Source organism: Astyanax mexicanus, chromosome 9, assembly GCF_023375975.1.
Source record: "Astyanax mexicanus isolate ESR-SI-001 chromosome 9, AstMex3_surface, whole genome shotgun sequence".
Lineage (NCBI taxonomy): Eukaryota > Metazoa > Chordata > Actinopteri > Characiformes > Acestrorhamphidae > Astyanax > Astyanax mexicanus.
In genome coordinates, this window is record NC_064416.1 from 9,305,068 (window position 1) to 9,324,034 (window position 18,967).

Genomic DNA, 18,967 nt, shown 5'->3' on the forward strand with positions numbered 1-18,967 from the left:
CAGCAGTCTTGAGGGAATGGATAGTAGAGCAGGAATCAGTGACCTATTCAGTGAACTAGAACACCAACGTCACTAAACACTGAAATCATTACAGTTGCAGCTCTCGCATTCTCACACATACACGCAGAGTGGTCCTGCCACTACGACTGGGAGATCGCTGGTTCGAATCCTGGTCATGCAGCTTGCCATCAGCTGCCGGAGCCCTGAGAGAGCACATTTGGCCTTGCTCTCTCTGGGTGGGTAGATGGCACTCTTTCCCCTCATCACTCCTAGGGTGATGTCGATCAGCATAAAGCGTCTGTGAGCTGATCGTTATCGAGTTGCTACGCTTTTCTCCTAGCGTGCTGTGATGCTACTCGGCAATGCTGCATCAGCAGCAGTTTCAAAAGAGCCAGTGGCTGACTTCACATGTGTTGGAGGAAGCATGTGCTAGTGTTCACCCTCCTGGTGTTGAGTCATTAACCATGACGGGGGATATAAAGCTGAGTGGCAGCTGAATGAATTGGAAAATTGGCCTAGCTAAATTGGGAAGAAAATGGGAAAAACTAGAAATAAAAACTGTTCTTATGCAGTTTCACCTATTAGACAGCGTTATTAGAAAATAAATTGGATATCTTCTCTACTGGAGAAAATACGAATCTCCTACAGGTGAAAAAACCCAGTTTGGTGACCCTCTAAAGAAGGACAGCCATGGCAGTGGGCTTAATAAAATGTATTGCCCCATAAGTGCCCTCACAATGGGGAAATCTGTTGTCAATGATAGCACAACATTTAAAAATGTATTTTCTTTCTTAAACGTACTCCTATTTTGCATTGATTTAGGTTTTTGAGTTTTTGTCACTCCCCCTCTCGAAGGTACATATATTTTGTGCTCTAGTTGCCCATTTAGTCAGCCTGAGTCCGCCACTGATTCACAGCTCCAGTAGAAGACATCTGTCTAACATTACCAGTTCATGTTATTGTGTTCTTATGGAAAGTTGAATTTTATGTTTTGGGTGACCCTTGTTCTCCTTTGAAGATAGATCTGTTCACCGCAGGTAAATCAGTAGCTTCTCTTACATCTTTAACTGTACAACTCATCTGAAATCAGCATTTTTCACCAGGCCCGGTGTAACAATTCGTACTTGCCCACAGCGTGGTGTGGTAGGGTGGAGGGGGGCCTATGGTTAGAGTGAGATCTGGTGGAGCAGAAGACAGTGATAGCGGGCAGAGATGGAGGATCGAGGGCACTGGGCCAGTAAAACTGAGTTTCTTCTGGCGGTGGCAGGGAACGTGGTGGGTCTAGGAAATGTGTGGAGGTTCCCGTACCTGTGCTACAAGAATGGAGGAGGTAAGAACACTGAAAACCTTTACATATAGAGTTAAAGGAGCAGTTTGATGAAGAACCAGAAGAACATGATTGGTCACTAAGCTTAGATTCAGTCGATCAGCCAAGGCCTGGAAGTGATGAGGGCATAAACAGTGCCATCTACCCAATCAAAGAAAGCTTAGCCAACAGCAAAACCCGATAAGTTAGGTAAATTCAAAGCTTTGAGGAAACTGCTTGCCTTAATCTATTTTAGGTTAAATAACTTAAATAATTTGAGCTTGAATAGCACACTAAAAAACACTAAGTTGGCATTACTCAGACAGCAGTATTTAAATATGGACCTTAAATCCATTATCCAGTCCTGGACCAGCACAGTTTAATAAGTAATACAAGACTTAAATCTGTTAAGTAACAGATATTGGAGTCCCTTAGCAGTAGAGAAAGGGTTAACTTGCTCTTATAGCTTTCAACCCTGGGGCCAGGCAGGTATATATACAGTGAAAACATATTTTTCCACTTACAGATATCTTTTGTTTTTGAATTCTTGTCATACTTATATATTCATACTTTAATATCAAACAAATAAATCCTGAGTAAATATAAATAGTACTTTTTAAATTGCGATTTCATTTATTAAGGGAAAAAATGCAATTCAAACCAATCTAGCTGAGTTTAATTTCACTACCAACCACAGCCAGATCTGATTACTGCCAGACCTCCAGAATCAAGAAATCAATTACATAGAACCAGTGTGACAACATGAAGCATCTAAAAGATCTCAAAACACAACAAATTATGGCCAGATCTGAATGAATAATAAAAAAGATATGAAAACAAATGAATTGATTATCTATCAGTCTGGAAAATGGAGAAAACATGGAACACAGGTAAACCTTCCCAGGAGTGACTGGCCGACTGAAATTATTCCAAAAGGGCATAAACAACTCATCCAGGAGGTCACAAAAGAACCCAGTTTGTAGATAATCTGAAAAATATTAGTATGGCAAGAAAGCAAAAACAAAAGAAATCTGTAGGGGGACAAATACTTTTTCATGCCACTGTATAATTATAAATATAAGGCACACAACTCAAATCAGTCAGCATAACATAATTTATTCAATTCACCTAAACTAATCATAATATGCCAAAAAGCTAATCTTACTCAAATGAGTGTGTATCCAAACTATCCGTTTTTGGCTTAGTTTGATTTAATCATCTTAAGTAATCGCAAATTTCTATAGTGTTTAAGTTATGTATAATAAAATAATTCAATAAGTAGAGCAGTTAGATTACATGTTACATGTGTATTCATTCCATTCACCTCTGATGTAGGAGCTGGGAATGACGTCATACCCGAGTTGACGGCCTTCCAATGAAACGTTCAGATAAGTGTATGTTATTTCAAATCATTGAGTTTACCACACCTGCTTTAAAAGTTATTTACCAGTGATTTATGGTGAATTCTTTTAAAGTATTTCCCTGTTTCAGGTCGTCATTTTTAGCACTGTGCCAGGTTAGTAATCTTAGCAATACTAGTGGATAACAACACAATATGCAGTACTATGAACACATCAGATATAAAACACTGTTTGGCTGATCAACTGAATCATATTTATCTGATTTTTGGCTGAACTGCTCCTTTAAGGTCAGATTAGTTCCACATCCTCCACTTCTGCTTTGATGAATTTGTTCTTCTTTAAACGAGAATATACTCTCACTTCTGCTCCAGGAAATCAGTAAGGAACTAATTCTACTTTCTCTTCACTTTCACCCAGGCCACTGACGTTCTGTCCCAGTTTTTGTTTTTCTAATAACTATGTAGTTAAAACTATACTACAGTGGTATATATGTACCGCAAATTTTCTTTTGTGTCATTATTGTGTAATAGCAGGACAGCTGATATATTGATCTAAAATGTATTTAAACAAGGCTTTTCAAATTTCTCTATAACAACATGCGAAGCACAAATGGTCCTATCTAATACAGTATAAAACAATTCTACAAAGAGCCTTCTACAAAAAGTAGAATAACTGTTTGAAGAACACTTTAACCAGGCATTTAGCAGGGAACTCGGTCTTCGGACCACCCATTCCTGGAACATGTGAGCGCCTGATTTAAACACGCAAACACTAACATGAGGTAAATTACAACCCATAAAATATCTTACTCTCTATCCCTAATGTCAGATGAAAATTAACCATAACAATAATGACATCAATATGCTCCCTGAAGCTATCCAAAATCCTATGCAGCCCAGACAGCAGCAACACAATGACAATCACATAAAATTAATTGTGTGGGTAAAAATCACGCGGCATTAGCGTTCTAGGGTCAAGTAGTACAGTGTAAAAATGAAAACGTTAAGAAAAAAAGTTTTGAGTTTTGAAAAAGAGAGTTTTGAGGTCAAATCAATATTTTAAGTTTTAAAGTAAACCACACGCAGTTCTGTCAATTAGAAATCTTTAGCCCAGATAATTCATTTTTCAAATGTATTAAAACTTTTTTTTTTGTTAAACAAATATTAAATCTCACCAACTTAAAATGTAATTTAATTTGTATGAAATGTGTATTGTAAGTTTTGCTGACTTTAGGATAAACAAAAAAAATATGTTTACATTCATCAAAATCATTCAGTGGGTGCAACATTATATTTTTATTAATTTAACGTATCAACTTGGAATTTAGAATTTATGACTATTACATATATGCCTTATTGTCAGTCATATAAGCTTGCAGTTCATGCAAACATAACTCTGTGGCCAGCCAGCATATACTGTAAGTCTATATACACTCAAAAACACATAGCGGCTTGCTCTTATAGCCTTCAACACTGAGGCCAGGCAGTTATATACTATTATATAACACATATGCAAATTCCCAGAAAAAGCAGCCTGTGGAGAATAACTACACACTGATGGTGAGTGAGAGGTGGGAGAAGACACCCAATATGCAAATAGCGTGACCAACATCAGGTGAAAACCCATGCAGAATTGCTCTGTAGACCCCGTTCAAATGAAGATTCAAACTGAGCATGTGCAGTAGTGCAGAGTAGTTGGCTTGGCCTCAACTAGGGTTCAACTACAATTAGTAAATTTAACCAACACAGATGATTTATTTAGACCTACGTTTAACAAGAAACTTAGAGTAAAAAAATTAAAAGTAAGTTGAGGTGATTGGTTTGCTATAATTTAGGGTGCAATTCAATATTTCTTGTTCATCTGACTTAAAATCACATTAAACAGAACAATTTTAAGTTTTGTTTTTTTACAGTGTAATTTTAGCGATACTTGAGCTGTCTGCCTGTTGAAAACAGGCAGCGCTTTTACTGGAGAACAGGTTTGAGAATGGAGTTACAGATTTGAGTGGTGTTATACGTGTTCAGAGACACTTACTGTGTGTTCTACATTTGAACCAATACAACGTTCTCCGGTTTGTGTTCTCAGGGACGTTCCTGGTGCCGTATCTGGTGTTTATGGTGACTTGTGGGGTGCCCCTTTTCCTCCTGGAGACAGCTATGGGGCAATACACTCAGGAGGGGGGCATTACATGCTGGCAGCGCCTCTGCCCTCTGGCTGATGGTAAGCACCCTGACAACACATTCAGCACTGCATAAAAAATATGATCTCTGTATATTCTGTCTTATTCCTCTTATTCCTTATTCCTCCATGTCATCACTGTCCAATCAAAAACATCATAACAGAAAATAGATAAAATCTTTAAATCTTTAAAAATCACATAGCTCTATTATAAGTCTATAATCATCATAGCTTGCATTACATAACTGTGTAATCATGATATGCTTTTTTTATAAAGACATATGACCAGCATTCGCTCTATTACCAAAGATGTGTAACTAACAAAGTAGAAGTACTTCACTACTGTACTTAAGTACTAAAATGCTGTATCTGTATCTAGTGGATATTTTTTTCTCCTCCTTACACTTTTACCTCACTACATACAGTTGCAAGAAAAAGTATGTAATCCCAAAGGGTTCACATACTTTTTTTGAAACTGTATATTCTCCTATAGCTCTATGATCAGCTCTGTTGACTCTGTCTGTTTTCCTCTGGTCAGGTGTTGGCTATGCAGGTCAGCTGATTTTGATCTACAGCTGCATGTGCTACATCATTGTTCTGGCCTGGGCACTGTTCTACCTGGTGTTCTCCTTCAGCTCCCAGCTGCCCTGGGCCACCTGCGACAACAGCTGGAACACAGGTCCTACTTTTTATTATTTACTGTAGTCCTAAATCATTTTATAATTATACAGACAATTATAATAATATAAGTATTAAATAATAACAGCAATATTGGACTAATAAACAGTAAGTCAGTCCAGAGTACTATTTTCACCATTTACACTGTCAATTTAAAAGTCATGTAATAGCAGTATGTAAATTGATCTGCATTACCTCAGAGGACAGCTTAGCTTAAAAACACCCACACATGTATATGTTGTGTGTTGTTATCTTGTGAGTAAGGGCCTGCGTGCTCACGGTAATGCAATGTGAATTATGAAAGTTGGAATGAGAGCTGATAGTGGGTGCCATATGTATTGTTAAAAGATATCAGTCAAGATGCAGATATAGAAGAATTCCGTGAGCTTTATTCAAGCAACTTGCAGCACACACACTTACAGCTTGCTTCTCCTACTGCCCTGCCTTAGACTCTCTCCTTCTGTAGTAGTATTAGGCTGTGTATTAAGATTCTTTCTTAGAGTGCCACCTAGTGGCACTAGAACACTGTAACATCTCCCTTTACATATAACTGGGCTATAACCCCAGTGCGGCTCCTGTGTTAAAGCACTGGCTCTGAAAGAACATAATTAATATAAACAAAATCAACAAAACATGGATACATTAGTTTTCAATTTCAAGTAACAAGTTTCTGCAGGTACTATAACTGTGTGAACTGTTTTATTTCTTTTCTTTTTTTTTTGTTCAGATAACAAAATCAGTGGTGAATCTTGCAGGTCGTTGAATGTTGCTCCTGGTTCTGGTGTGCTGTAGGGGAGGGGGAAGGTTGGGAGATTGAGGTTGGCTGATGGGTGCATCCTCAGCTGCTGTATCTTGTATGTCTGTCAGGCTCTCCATGCCACCTCCAGTGTTCCAGCTGTCGTCGTCGAGCAATGGGCTGATGTGGTGTGGAGTGATGGTAAGTTGTTCCTGCACTGGACGAATGTCTCTGCGATTTCGACGGTATTTCTTCCCTTTCACCAGAATCACATATGAGCGATCACGGAGTTGGTCAATGCATAAGCCCAACGCCCAGGTGCCATCTGGATGGTTGGGGTGGAGAAGGACTCGTACCGTCTGTCCTTGTGTGATGGGTCGGAGGTCACGAGCACGAAGGTCGTATCTGTGTTTGACCGCTGCCCCTTTGACTTTTTCTTTGCGACCACATCGTTCGTCACTATAGGGTTTAGAAGCACACTCCTTCTGGGCAGGAGTGATCGGGTCCGCCTTGACATGAGTCTTTGTACCGGTGAGCTGTCAAGACCTTCGGTCGGAGTGTTTCTCCATTCTAGCACTTCTCCAGCCATTGTGCAGCGTTTCAGTAACATTTTGGCTATTTTCACTGCAGACTCCACTTTGCCATTGCTTTGGCTATGATATGGTGATGAGGTTGCATGTTCAAAGTCCCAATCATCTGCAAATTGTTGGAATTCCATGCTGTTGAAGGGGGGGCCATTATCTGAGAAGACAGTGTGAGGCGTGCCATGTCTGCAAAATTGTTTCTTGCACGCTTCAATGACAGTGGATGCAGTGTAGTCTGAAAGATCATCAATCTCCCAATAGTCAGAATAGTAATCCACCATGATGAGATACGTGAAGCTCTTGATGCTGAACAGGTCTATTCCGACTTTGGACCACGGGATGTCCGGAATTCGGTGTGAAGTGAGTGTTTCTTTTTGTTGTTTCCCTTGAGTGGCATTACAGATGGCACAGGCATTTGTGAAGTTCTTAATGTCATCAGCAATTCCTGGCCAGAAAATGGCCTCGCGGGCCTTCCTCTGACTGGCCTCAATACCAGAGTGCCCAATGTGAATCTTCTGCAGGAAGCTATTGCGTAATGTGTTAGGGATAAAGACCCGCTGTCCTTTGAAAATTAGACCTTCTTCTGTTGTAAGTTCTTCTCTGTACGTCCAGAATGGATGAAGGGAAGGGTCTACAGCTTGCCTGTGCTCTGGCCAGCCCTTGCTGATGTGTCTGTTCAGCAACTTGGCCACTGGATCTTGAGCAGAGTGTGTCTTGATGGTCTCCAGCGTTTTTGTGGTGATGTTGGTGTTGCGGCTGTGCCTAACATGTTCAAACTCTGCTGATGCCAGTCCCATAGCGTACACCGAGGATGGCGTCTGCATTTGTGGGTGTTCCACATTAGGCTGTGGGGTTCTGGACAAGAAGTCAGCTAAATGGAGTTCTTTTCCTGGTCTGTACAGCAGGTGTATCTGGTACCTCTGCAGTCTGAGCAACATCCTCTGCAGTCTCTTTGGTGCCATGAGCAATGATTTTTTTTAAATCGCTTCGAGGGGCTTGTGATCACTGTGAACAGTGATGTGATCCCTGCCATGAAGGTACTGATCAAATTTGTCACACGCAAAGACAATGGCGAGGCATTCTTTTTCAATTTGCTACCTTTGTTCAGTTGGCGTCAGCGTCCTAGAGGCAAAGGCTACAGGCTGTCCATTTTGAAGGAGTGCCGCTCCCAGGCCTGTTTCACTTGCATCACATTGCAGGGTGACTTCTTCATTAAGGTCATAGTATTTTAGGACAGGGTTTTGTGTGACTAGCTGTTTGATACAGCGTAATGCTTCTTCATGCTGTGAGAGCCAGGCCCACTCGACATCCTTGTCAGTCAGACGCCTTAGGGGCTCACAGACTTCTGACAAGTGGGGCAAGAACTTGGATAGGTAGTTGACAAATCCAAGCAGCCGTTGAAGAGACTTTACATCATGTGGCGTTTGCATGTTCTCAACAGCAGCTACTTTGTCTGGATCTGGGCATAATCCTTCAGTGGTGAGTAGGTGCCCCATGTATGACACACTGGGGAGCTTTAGTCTGAGTTTTCTTTTGTTTAGCTTTAGGTTTACTGCCCTGGCTTGTTGGAGGAGTGCTGTGAGATTGTTGTCATGATCCCTCATTGCTTCTTCATTGGTGTCACCGCATCCATAAACAAGAATGTCATCCGCTATTACTGCCACACCTTTGAGTCCCTGCAACACTTCATGTTGTCTTCTCTGATACTCTTCAGCCGCTGGCTTGATCCCAAAAGGCATCCTGAGCCACCTGTAGCGCCCTAGAGGTGTCCAGAATGTAGTGAGATAGCTGCTTGCTTCATCCAGCTGTATTTGCCAGTAGCCATCTTTTGCATCTAAGACAGAAAATGTCTTTGCCTTGGCTATTTCCGGCAGAATCTCCTCTATTGTCGGCATCTGATAATGTGATCGGAGTAAAGCTTTGTTCAGTACTGTAGGGTCAATGCAAATGCGAAGCTTGTCCTTTTTTTCTACCACCACCATATTGCTGATCCATGGAGTCGGGTCTGTGACTTTGGCAATGATGCCCCTTGTTTCCATGTCTTCTATGGCCTTTGTAACTTTGTCTTTGATGGGGATTGGAACCCTGCGAGGGAGCTGCTGTATAGGTTTTATGGCGGGGTCCACCTTCAGATGGAGCTTACCAGGGAGGCATCCTAGGCCATCGAACACGTCTTCATGTGAGGCTATAAGCTCCTCTGTTGTCTTTGGTATGGTGGCGCTGTCTGCTTGTCCTGCATCGATGCTGTGTATGACGTGGTTGCTGGTGATCTGGAGTAAGTTGAGTCGTAGGCAGGTGTCTGCTGAGAGCAGAGGGGTTTGTGATGTCTCCATTACATGAAATCTTAGGATATATGTGTTGCCATCGTGTTCTGCCCTGAGACTGCATTCTCCTTTTGGCTGTATCATTGTGCCATCATATAGCTTGAGAGTGGTTTTGCTTAGTGATAGGGGCGGGTTGCCATTTTGGAGCAGGCGCTGGAGGTCTCGGAAACCAATGACATTGACAGTGGAACCAGTGTCTAGTTGGCATTTGATGACATGTGAAGGGTCATACTGAAGCATTTCGTCATTGTGTGGGGCTAATTTAAGGTGTATAAACCACTTGTTCCTGTTGGCTTGCATAAAGTTTACGTGAGAGAGATAAAGCATCAAATCAGTTTCATCTTCCCTCTCCTTGTCCTCTTCCACTAGATGCAATTGTGGCTTGCGCTGTTCTTGTCTGCAGACTCTAGCAAAATGATTCCGTTTCCCACATGCTTTGCATAGTACACCATACGCTGGACAGTTGGCTTTGCCATGGATAGTTCCACAGTACCGACATGTGTTGGCATGCAATGATTTTTGTCTGGTGTGTTCTTGCATACATGGCTGTTTACTACTTACCCTTTGCCCCTGGCGACCGTCTCGCGAAGCATAGTGGACTGTTTGCTGATCCTCGCCAGCAATTTCCTTAATTTGAGCTAAAGTTTGTTCATTTGCACGGCACATATCAACAGCTTGAGTCAATGTCAGTTTCGGGTCACGCAGCATCCGAGCCTGTACATTTGTGTCTTTTGTGCCTATAACAAGTCTGTCACGGATTAAATCATCTCTCAGGCAGCCAAAGTCACAAATGTCTGCTAGCTTTTTTAGCTTGGCTGTGTACTGGTCTGTGGTCTCATTTTGGCTTTGTTTGCAATTGTTAAACACAAACCATACGTTGATCACATTTCTGGTCGGTTCAAAGTGTTGCTGTAGTGCATCCAGAACTTTCTTCGGATCTGCCCGGTCCGCGTCAGGCATGTGAAGGTGACGTGAATTCTTTCCCCATTACTGATAGTAGCGTGGCCAAGCGAATGTTGTCGTCTTTTTTTGTCTAATCCAGTTGCGATTTCGTAGTTATCCCATTGCGCACGGAAAAACATCCAATTGCTGAACACATCGCCCTTCATGTCCATAGGCTCCGGGGTTGGGATGTGATACGCCATTCTGAAAGTTGCTGTCTTTTTTCTAGGTTGAGTTAGATTTCCAGTCTGCACACCGTTTGTTCATATGTCCCGAAAAGAAGGAAGCTTCCGGGTTAGACTTCTGACACCATGTTAAAAGATATCAGTCAAGATGCAGATATAGAAGAATTCCGTGAGCTTTATTCAAGCAACTTGCAGCACACACACTTACAGCTTGCTTCTCCTACTGCCCTGCCTTAGGCTCTCTCCTTCTGTAGTAGTATTAGGCTGTGTATTAAGATTCTTTCTTAAAGTGCCACCTAGTGGCACTAGAACACTGTAACATGTATGTGACATGTCATTTTCAAAGTTGTGCAGGTATTTAACATTCCTCAACCCACAGTGTTGTGTATCAGGAATACATCTAAGGGCATTTTCACACAAGCACTATTTGGTCCCAAATAAATAATTTGGTTCCTGTCTAGAACTGTGCATGCAAACAGATGAGTGTCTCATAATATTCAAAATATTAGTTCCTGTCCAATGACTTTTGCCATGTTTGTGTATTTGAATGCACTTCATAATCTGATTACAGAATAATATTGACGTTTGTCAGTAATCCGATCAATTTGTTTACATGAACTTGAGTAATCAGATAATGGGAAAACTCTGACTTTACATAAGTATGTAACTAATCTGATTTTTGACTAGAAATAAGACTAAGATGTGATGTAAACATAATTTATAACCCGAACTATTATTATTTTCTATTATTACCACTATTATTATTACTATTATTATTTATTAATACATCAAGCCATAATATGATCATACATCAGCTAGAAAATGAAGATTATTAAATGATTCGGTTTTCTCTGAAAATGTTTTGGCACCATCTCACAGATGCTGTGTTAAATGCTGCTTGTTTTTATTCATGCATAGACTGACAAATTCCAGAATACTCTGGTTAAGAGTTTACATGCACTGAGAAATACCAGTTACTGATCTAAAATCCAGCTCTCATTTGCAGATTTCTTAATCAGATTTAGTTAAGTTACTCTTATCTAAAAACTGGAGTATGTAGCATGGAGTATGAATGTAAATGCACTTATTGTGTTCTATATGGTTCTCGCTTTCCCTTAGAGTGGTGTACTTTTGGAGTAAGGAACCTTACACTCAACTGGACTGGACAAACCAACTCAACATCAGCGGCCACAGAGTTCTGGGAGTAAGTAAACTGCAGAAGTGGGCAGTATCCAGCTGGCCAGTCTGTGGAAAGATGTAGAGGAATGTCTTAAATGTATCATTGGACACAACTCATTTTCATGTCTTATGTGGATATGGTTATACCTGCTGTGCAGGCGCAGAGTTCTGGACATCTCTGGAGGAATTGAGGAGCTGGGTGAACTGAAATGGGAGGTCGTCCTCTGTCTGATCACCATGTGGATCATCTGCTACTTCTGCATCTGGAAGGGTGTCAAATCCACCGGCAAGGTGTGTGATCAATAGACTTTCAGCACATTATCACACAGAAAAATTATTTTTACAAGCACAACACCAGCACCAGCCTAGCTAACAGAGAGTTGTAACAATGTTGTAAAAATGTACAGCAATGTTTAAGCAAGGTTTTTCTATAACATTACACAAATAATGCTCCAGGATATATTTGGAAAATGTCTGACATATTGCATCAAAATGTTATTAGAATGTTTCTCATATAACATTCCCACCTAGACAAATACTAAGCTTATGGAAACATTTAAAGTAACATTCCCAAAAAAAATAAATTACAACATTAACACAGGTGACGTTGCAGTGAAGTTAATAATAAAAAAATATATATAACTATTTGATAAAAAATCTTCTCAGAACATCCAGAAAACCTGACAGCTTGTAAACTGTAATGTTCATAAAAGGTTCTACTAAACCCGTATGAACCAGTATATGTTGTGTTCTGTAATGGAATGCTGGTCACCCAGCATGGAACCAGTTTCAGACCAGTATAAACTGGTATATGTAATTTATTTAACTGTTTTTCACTATTTACAGGTGGTGTATTTCACAGCTACGTTTCCTTATGTAATGCTGTTGGTGCTGCTGATTCGGGGGCTGACTCTGCCGGGGGCTCTGCAGGGTATCCTCTTCTACGTCTATCCGGACCCCCAGCGCCTGCTGGATGCACAGGTGAGGAAATGGGAGGAGCTAAACTGCTGTAGGTTTAAGGGTGGGACTAAACTGCAGTAGGTTTAATGGGTGGAGCTAAACTGCTGTAGGTTTAAGGGTGGGACTAAACTGCAGTAGGTTTAATGGGCAGAGCTGAACTGCTGTAGGTTTAATGGGTGGGACTAAACTGCAGTAGGTTTAATGGGCGGAGCTAAACTGCTGTAGGTTTAAGGGTGGGACTAAACTGCAGTAGGTTTAATGGGCGGAGCTAAACTGCTGTAGGTTTAATGGGTGGGACTAAACTGCTGTAGGTTGAACGGGTGAAGCTAAACTGCTGTAGGTTTAAGGGTGGGACTAAACTGCAGTAGGTTTAATGGGCGGAGCTAAACTGCTGTAGGTTTAATGGGTGGGACTAAACTGCTGTAGGTTGAACGGGTGAAGCTAAACTGCTGTAGGTTTAAGGGTGGGACTAAACTGCTGTAGGTTTAATGGGCGGAGCTAAACTGCTGTAGTTTTAATGGGTGGGACTAAACTGCTGTAGGTTTAATGGGCGGAGCTAAACTGCTGTAGTTTTAATGGGTGGGACTAAACTGCTGTAGGTTGAATGGGCGAAGCTAAACTGCTGTAAGTTTAATGGCCGGAGCTGAATTGTTATAGGCGTAACGGGTGGGGCTATTCTGCTGTAGGCTGATTTCTCAGAGTTACCTGTGCAGGTGTGGATGGAAGCAGGTACTCAGGTGTTCTTCTCATACAGTGTGGCTGTGGGCTCTCTCACCGTGCTGGGAAGCTACAACACATATAAAAACGACTGCTACAGGTAAGAGAATAAAACCAGCAAGCTCAAATACATGCTAATGTCTGCTTCATTCTTCAGATCAAATGTTAAATATGTGTGTGTGTGTGTGTAGGGACTCGTTATGGCTGTGTGTGTTAAACAGCTGTACAAGTGTGGTGGCCGGATTCGCAGTGTTCTCAGTTCTGGGTTTCATGGCCCATCAGCAGGGAGCTGCAGTGGAGGATGTAGCAGAGTCAGGTACACACACACACACACACACACACATACAAAGCTCTAATTAGTTAGCAAATTCTATAAGCAGATTCTAACACATACTAAAAGCAATCCAATCAATCAATCAATCAATCCAAATATATTTATATATACTGTGTGTCTATAAGGTCCTGGCCTGGCGTTTATAGCGTACCCTCAGGCTGTGGCGATGATGCCGTTACCTCAGCTGTGGTCTGTCTGCTTCTTCATCATGATCATCCTGCTGGGCCTTGATACAGAGGTACACACACACACACCAACACATACACACACACCACTGGTGTACACCTGTTGCTCAAACCTGCTCATCTTCACCCCTCAGTTTGTTGCCATGGAGGTGGTAATCACTTCAGTGACTGACGTGTTCCCTGGAGTGCTGCGCCGAGCTGGACGCCGAGAATTTTTCGTTCTCTTCTACTGCCTTATCTGCTTCTTCAGTCAGCTAGTGATGGTCACTCAGGTACAGATAAAAATCTTTTTGGACCACATTTAGCTTAGATTTTTACTGTGGCATTGTTTCGATAAGCTTCTGAAATGTCACAAGACTTATTTCAATTCATTGTTGCATTAAGTTGTCATCAAGATCTTGCAGCATTGATGATGGTAGAGTCTGACCACTGCACAAAGTCTTCTCCAACACATCCCAAAGATTCTTAATGAGGTTAAGATCTGGACTCTGTGGTGAACTCTCTCAATCCATGTGTGAAAATGATGATCTCATGCTCCCTGAACCCTGAAACTCTTTCACAATTCCAGCACCATGAATCCTGGAATTGTCATCTTGGAATATGGCCGTGCCATCAGGGAAGAAAAAATCCATTGATGGAATAACCTGGTCTATATTCAGTATATTCAGGTAGTCAGCTGACCTCAATCTTTCAGCACATACTGTTGCTGAACCTAGACCTGCAGACCAACTGCAGCATCAACCCCACATCATTTACTTACTTAAATCCAGGTGGAGACTTTCTTTGGCCAGGCAGTGTATATTTCATGTGTCAAACAACAACCCATAGCTCCATTTAATGAAGCCATCACAACTGATCTGATTTGAGAAACAAATCTAATTTGCTTGCAGTCTTTTAAATGGCATCACTGACTCCAGATTCAGTCAAATCAGCCAAGACATGTAGGGTAATTTCTCCATTTGTGTTTGTATTCACCAGGGAGGGATGTTTGTGTTCCAGCTGTTTGATTATTATGCCTGTAACGGGACCTGCATTCTGTTTCTGGCTGTGTTTGAGTCTCTGGCTGTGGGCTGGATTTACGGTATGTACACACTATTTCTTAACATTATTGAACTGTGAAAGGAAACTTGTGCCCTAAAGTCCACTCTAAAGTGGCAAAAATAGAGACAATGTGCTCTATTGGCTGCTCTTTTGTGGGAAAATGTGACTGAGATTTTTTTTTTTCGTAATCAATTTGTTTGCCCCTGCCCTCAATGCAGACCGAGTCCGCCATTGGAGTTAATAACCTAATAACCACCAAGCCAGCATGCCACCCAGCAAATGCACAGCATCCCTTTAACTAAAGTTTGCATTTCTTTTTCTGTAATTTGAACTGAATTAACGTATATCTGTTATCTATTAACAACATAGTGGGCAGCTTCTAAAACAGGGATTAGGCAAATTAGGAAAATTTTGTCTACCATTAGACTTGTATTTCTACCCAGTTTGAAAGGCCTCTCTCTCTGTTCATTATTAATGATGATGAAAACTAGACTACTTGACCAGAGGACTAAGCTTTAAGCTTAGTCTTATACTGTATTTTCCTTTTAATTAAAAATCTACACTCAAAAAGTTGTGTAGTCCAAGACTAGGCTTAATCTGTGTCTGGGAAACTGGCCCTAAAAGAAAAAAGACCAGGTGAAGACTAGGAGGCTAGTCTTTCTAGGAGACAGTAAGGAAAATAGTGTTCTCTCTGACTCTGGCTGCTGATGACAGGCAGCATGGATCCAGGATTTAAACCAGACCTCTTTGATGTATTTCTTATCCACAGGAGCTGAGAGAATGAGTGATGTCATTAAGGACATGACAGGATGGCAGCCTAACTTCATCTTTAAACTCTGCTGGAAGTACCTTACCCCCCTTGTTTCTATGGTAAGTCCCTTTCTGCTTATTTGTTTGTGTTTCTGTATAGAAGGAAACACCAAAGCTGGTTAAAAACAGCCTAAAACATGTCCTGTTTCCCCTGTTATATCAGAAGGATGGTACTTTATTCTTAGAAGAACAAGAACTCTCATAAGAACTCTCAGAAGAACAAGAACTCATATTTCAGTTAGCGGTTGGTCTCCTCATTAATAACCTGTTTGGTAATCCTTCTCTCTGTATGTTTAATGAAAATCATGTGGTTGCAAATCAGAAAAGCTAATAAATACAGACTGGAGAACACTGCAAAGACCATCCCAGCAGTTCTTCCATCAGCCAGTAAGTGGCAGCACAGACTGTGAGTCTCTGTCTCATAGGTGTCCTTTATCTGCTCTCTGGTGGAGTACCAGCCCCTGACTTTTAACCGCTGGTATGTGTACCCGGCCTGGGCCTATGGGCTGGGGTGGGCGATGGCGCTCTCCTCCATTGTGCTGGTACCAGGACGGGCAGTGATTCTGCTGTGGGCAGAGAAAGGGAGCCTGAAACAGGTGAGTCTGTACACAGGTGCAGTTTTACACAAGAGCTATACCCCAGATAGCTACCCAGTTGGGCGTAATCTGGTTTCTAACTGTACTAAAATGTGGCCTAGAGCCAACCAGAGCCAGACTTGGTCCAAAGTCTTTTTAAACAATGGCTGAATTGCAAATGGCTTGCTTTTACTACAGCTTTTACTATTGGTCAGGTTTTGAGTTTAATTACTAGTGGCATATTCCGCCGAATCGGTGCCATTTTTGTCCCCAGAAAATTACATGTATAAATCTACACACAATATAACTTAAAAATAAATTTTAATATTAAGCATAGTGTCTTGTATATTGACCTAATTGCAAACATAAGATATATAATTAAAATCATTAACAAAAACTACTTAGAACACTGAAACTGAAAATAGCATTTTTGTGCTCAGTGTCCTCATGCTATTAGCTTTAGCTACCATTTAACTATTTTCTCCTGTTACTTTCAGTCCTGTTACTCATAACATAAAAGTAACAGGAATGAGTACCAGTAACAGAAGTGAGTTCCAGTAACAGGAGTGAGTGCCAGTAACATAAATAAGTATTGTCCCATGTTTTTTTTTTAATTTATTTATGTCACATGAGTTTTGGTAACAGGACAGAAAAAACTGTAACCATCTTAGGCTTAGAAACTTTGTTAAAAATGAAGTAAACATGCCTGAGTTTGAGCAGTACATGTTTTGAATAGTTAAATATATGTGTTATTAGATTCAGAGTTTAAAAAAAAAACTAAAACAAATATGTATCATTTGGAAGAGTTACAACAAGCAAATGGCACCCATTTGTTGGAATGGCCCTAGCAGATTCACAAGCTACACAGATCAAGCATAACACTATGACCAGATATTATTATACACCTTTCACCCCGCTCTTCAATGGTCAGAAGCCCACAGGAGGGTCAGAAATTATATTTTTCTTTTAACAGAACATATCCATTTAAAATACTGTTTAGTCCAAGACTTATTCCCTGTCTAAGGAATTACTCCATAAACTTATGGGGAACTTAAAGGGAATAAAAAGTGATAATATCTTCAGTTAAAATAATAAATGTTTATGTTTAACAGCGCTGGATCCGGCTCTGCACACCCGACCCTGACCTGCCCCAGATCCAGAGGCCGAGGCCTGTGATACATGAAGTGACCACAGCAGCCGAACTGACGGAGCTGATCAACACTACCACTGATCAACATAAACTAACACCTGTTTACTGAAAGTAGTAAAATCCACTGAGTCTGAATTCACAAAAAATAATATCAGGTCTGGACGTGTGGTGTCAATCAATTGAAAAAATAATGTGATTAATAATGATTTATTATTATTTCGATTTTAATGGCGGATATTTAAATGTAAATAAATAATAGATGTAAGATTGAATTTTTTTATTATATTTATAGTTATGGTGTCAATTGCTTAAAAACAACATTCATTATTAAAATCATAATTAAAATAATGTATTTTTCGCACTATAAAGTGCACTATCAATAAACATCTATTTTCTAGTTTATCATACATACAGCACACCAGATTATAAGTCGCATTATGCGACACTAGTAAGGAACAGGGGTGTCACCATATATATATATATATTTCTTTCTTTTTTTTTTTTTTACTGGGTGGCAAGACCTGTAAAGATAAGCTAAGTAAACAAAACTGTAATTCTTTTAAAAATATTTTCAATAAGTCAAACAAGTGCTAAATGTTAATCTACACAGATTTCTCTCCTGGAAACGGTTTATTTGTGTCAATAAAACACTTCCATATATTTACAGTAAGCTTAGAATTTTTACCAAGGCTGGGTGCAGCAGCATTAACATTAGCAGCTAACCGCTAGCACTAGCAACAGTTAGCGGCTAATGCTACTCATTAGTGCTACACTGAGGAACCCTGAGTGTTAGCTAGCAGTTCATTCCACGTAGCTTGTTTTAACATGGTAAACATGCAGACTACAGTCCGGAATACTCACCTCTGAACGACGGAAGCTAATGCTGTTCTATCACTGGACCAGCAGTGCTAGCTGGGGTTAACAGCAAGCTACTACTAATGGCTAATACTCACCTCTGTCTCTGTGCTGGAGAACTGAAAGTCCTGTATAACACTGTACTTCAGTGGAGTGGCTTTACTGCTGCTTAATACCTGACTGTTAAAATTCTTACATTAGACACACCGGATTATAAGGCGCACCAATGATGGGGAAAATTAAAGGATTTTAAGTGTGCCTTATAGTGCGAAAAATATGTAAAAGTGCTTCTCCGTATTTTTGTAAAGGAAGTCTAATAGTAGTGACAGTAGCGACAATATGACAAAATCATTATATAAAACCAATAACATCCGTACCAGATTAATTGCATGTGCTAACACTTCCACAGCACTAGTCTGGACATTTCAATTCCATTTTGTTCAAAATAATTCAAGTGTAACCCTTCCCCTTGGAACAGAGTTTTAAGAGTAAGGGGTGAAATCCTCCACTCTGAGAATTGGGGGGACAATCGTTTAACCACCCAATACCTCATCAGGAGCTCTAAAGTTCAGTAACCTAGCTGCTGCTGGTTAACTAGTTAACCTTAGGGATTTAATGCATGTCTTCAGAACATGGGCAGGTGGTGCAGACATTAATTATTATTGTCCAATTCTTAATTTCTCTGGGGAGCTGAAATTAGCTTTGATTAGCTTTAATTTTACTTTATTGTTTTGTTCCGCCTTAAATGCTGCAGCCTTTGCCATCTGTTGCACCATTTAAGGTGGAACGGGAAAGTTAGCAAGCTAGCAAGCTACTGAGACAAACTACTAGTAATCTTTTTTATGCTTGTTATGAAGAATTCAGCCA

At 40.6% G+C, this 18,967-nt stretch overlaps 1 protein-coding gene across 2 annotated transcripts; it reads left to right on the forward strand.

Moving 5' to 3' along the window:
* Positions 1 to 1,088: 1,088 nt before the first annotated feature.
* Positions 1,089 to 17,530, forward strand: LOC103036073 (sodium- and chloride-dependent GABA transporter 2). 2 transcript variants are annotated; one of them, XM_049483248.1, is made up of 14 exons: positions 1,089 to 1,330; positions 4,753 to 4,887; positions 5,384 to 5,524; positions 11,414 to 11,498; positions 11,632 to 11,764; positions 12,320 to 12,454; positions 13,147 to 13,250; positions 13,342 to 13,466; positions 13,610 to 13,722; positions 13,804 to 13,941; positions 14,648 to 14,750; positions 15,480 to 15,580; positions 15,946 to 16,116; positions 17,208 to 17,530. In XM_049483248.1, the coding sequence occupies exons 1-14, from the start codon at positions 1,213 to 1,215 to the stop codon at positions 17,352 to 17,354; spliced, it is 1,749 nt and encodes a 582-aa protein (XP_049339205.1). In that variant the 5' UTR covers positions 1,089 to 1,212; the 3' UTR covers positions 17,355 to 17,530. The 2 variants fall into 2 exon arrangements, with proteins under 2 accessions (XP_049339205.1, XP_049339206.1); XM_049483249.1 differs by lacking the exon at positions 1,089 to 1,330 and adding an exon at positions 2,656 to 2,700.
* The last annotated feature ends 1,437 nt before the right edge of the window (positions 17,531 to 18,967 follow it).

Bases quoted from the DNA above. Each gene is read 5' to 3' on its own strand.
- LOC103036073 (XM_049483248.1), top strand. From the start codon at position 1,213: ATGGAGGATCGAGGGCACTGGGCCAGTAAAACTGAGTTTCTTCTGGCG. The intron at 4,888-5,383 runs GTAAGCACCCTG...TCCTCTGGTCAG, and splicing joins CCTCTGCCCTCTGGCTGATG to GTGTTGGCTATGCAGGTCAG. The intron at 11,765-12,319 runs GTGTGTGATCAA...CACTATTTACAG, and splicing joins GTGTCAAATCCACCGGCAAG to GTGGTGTATTTCACAGCTAC.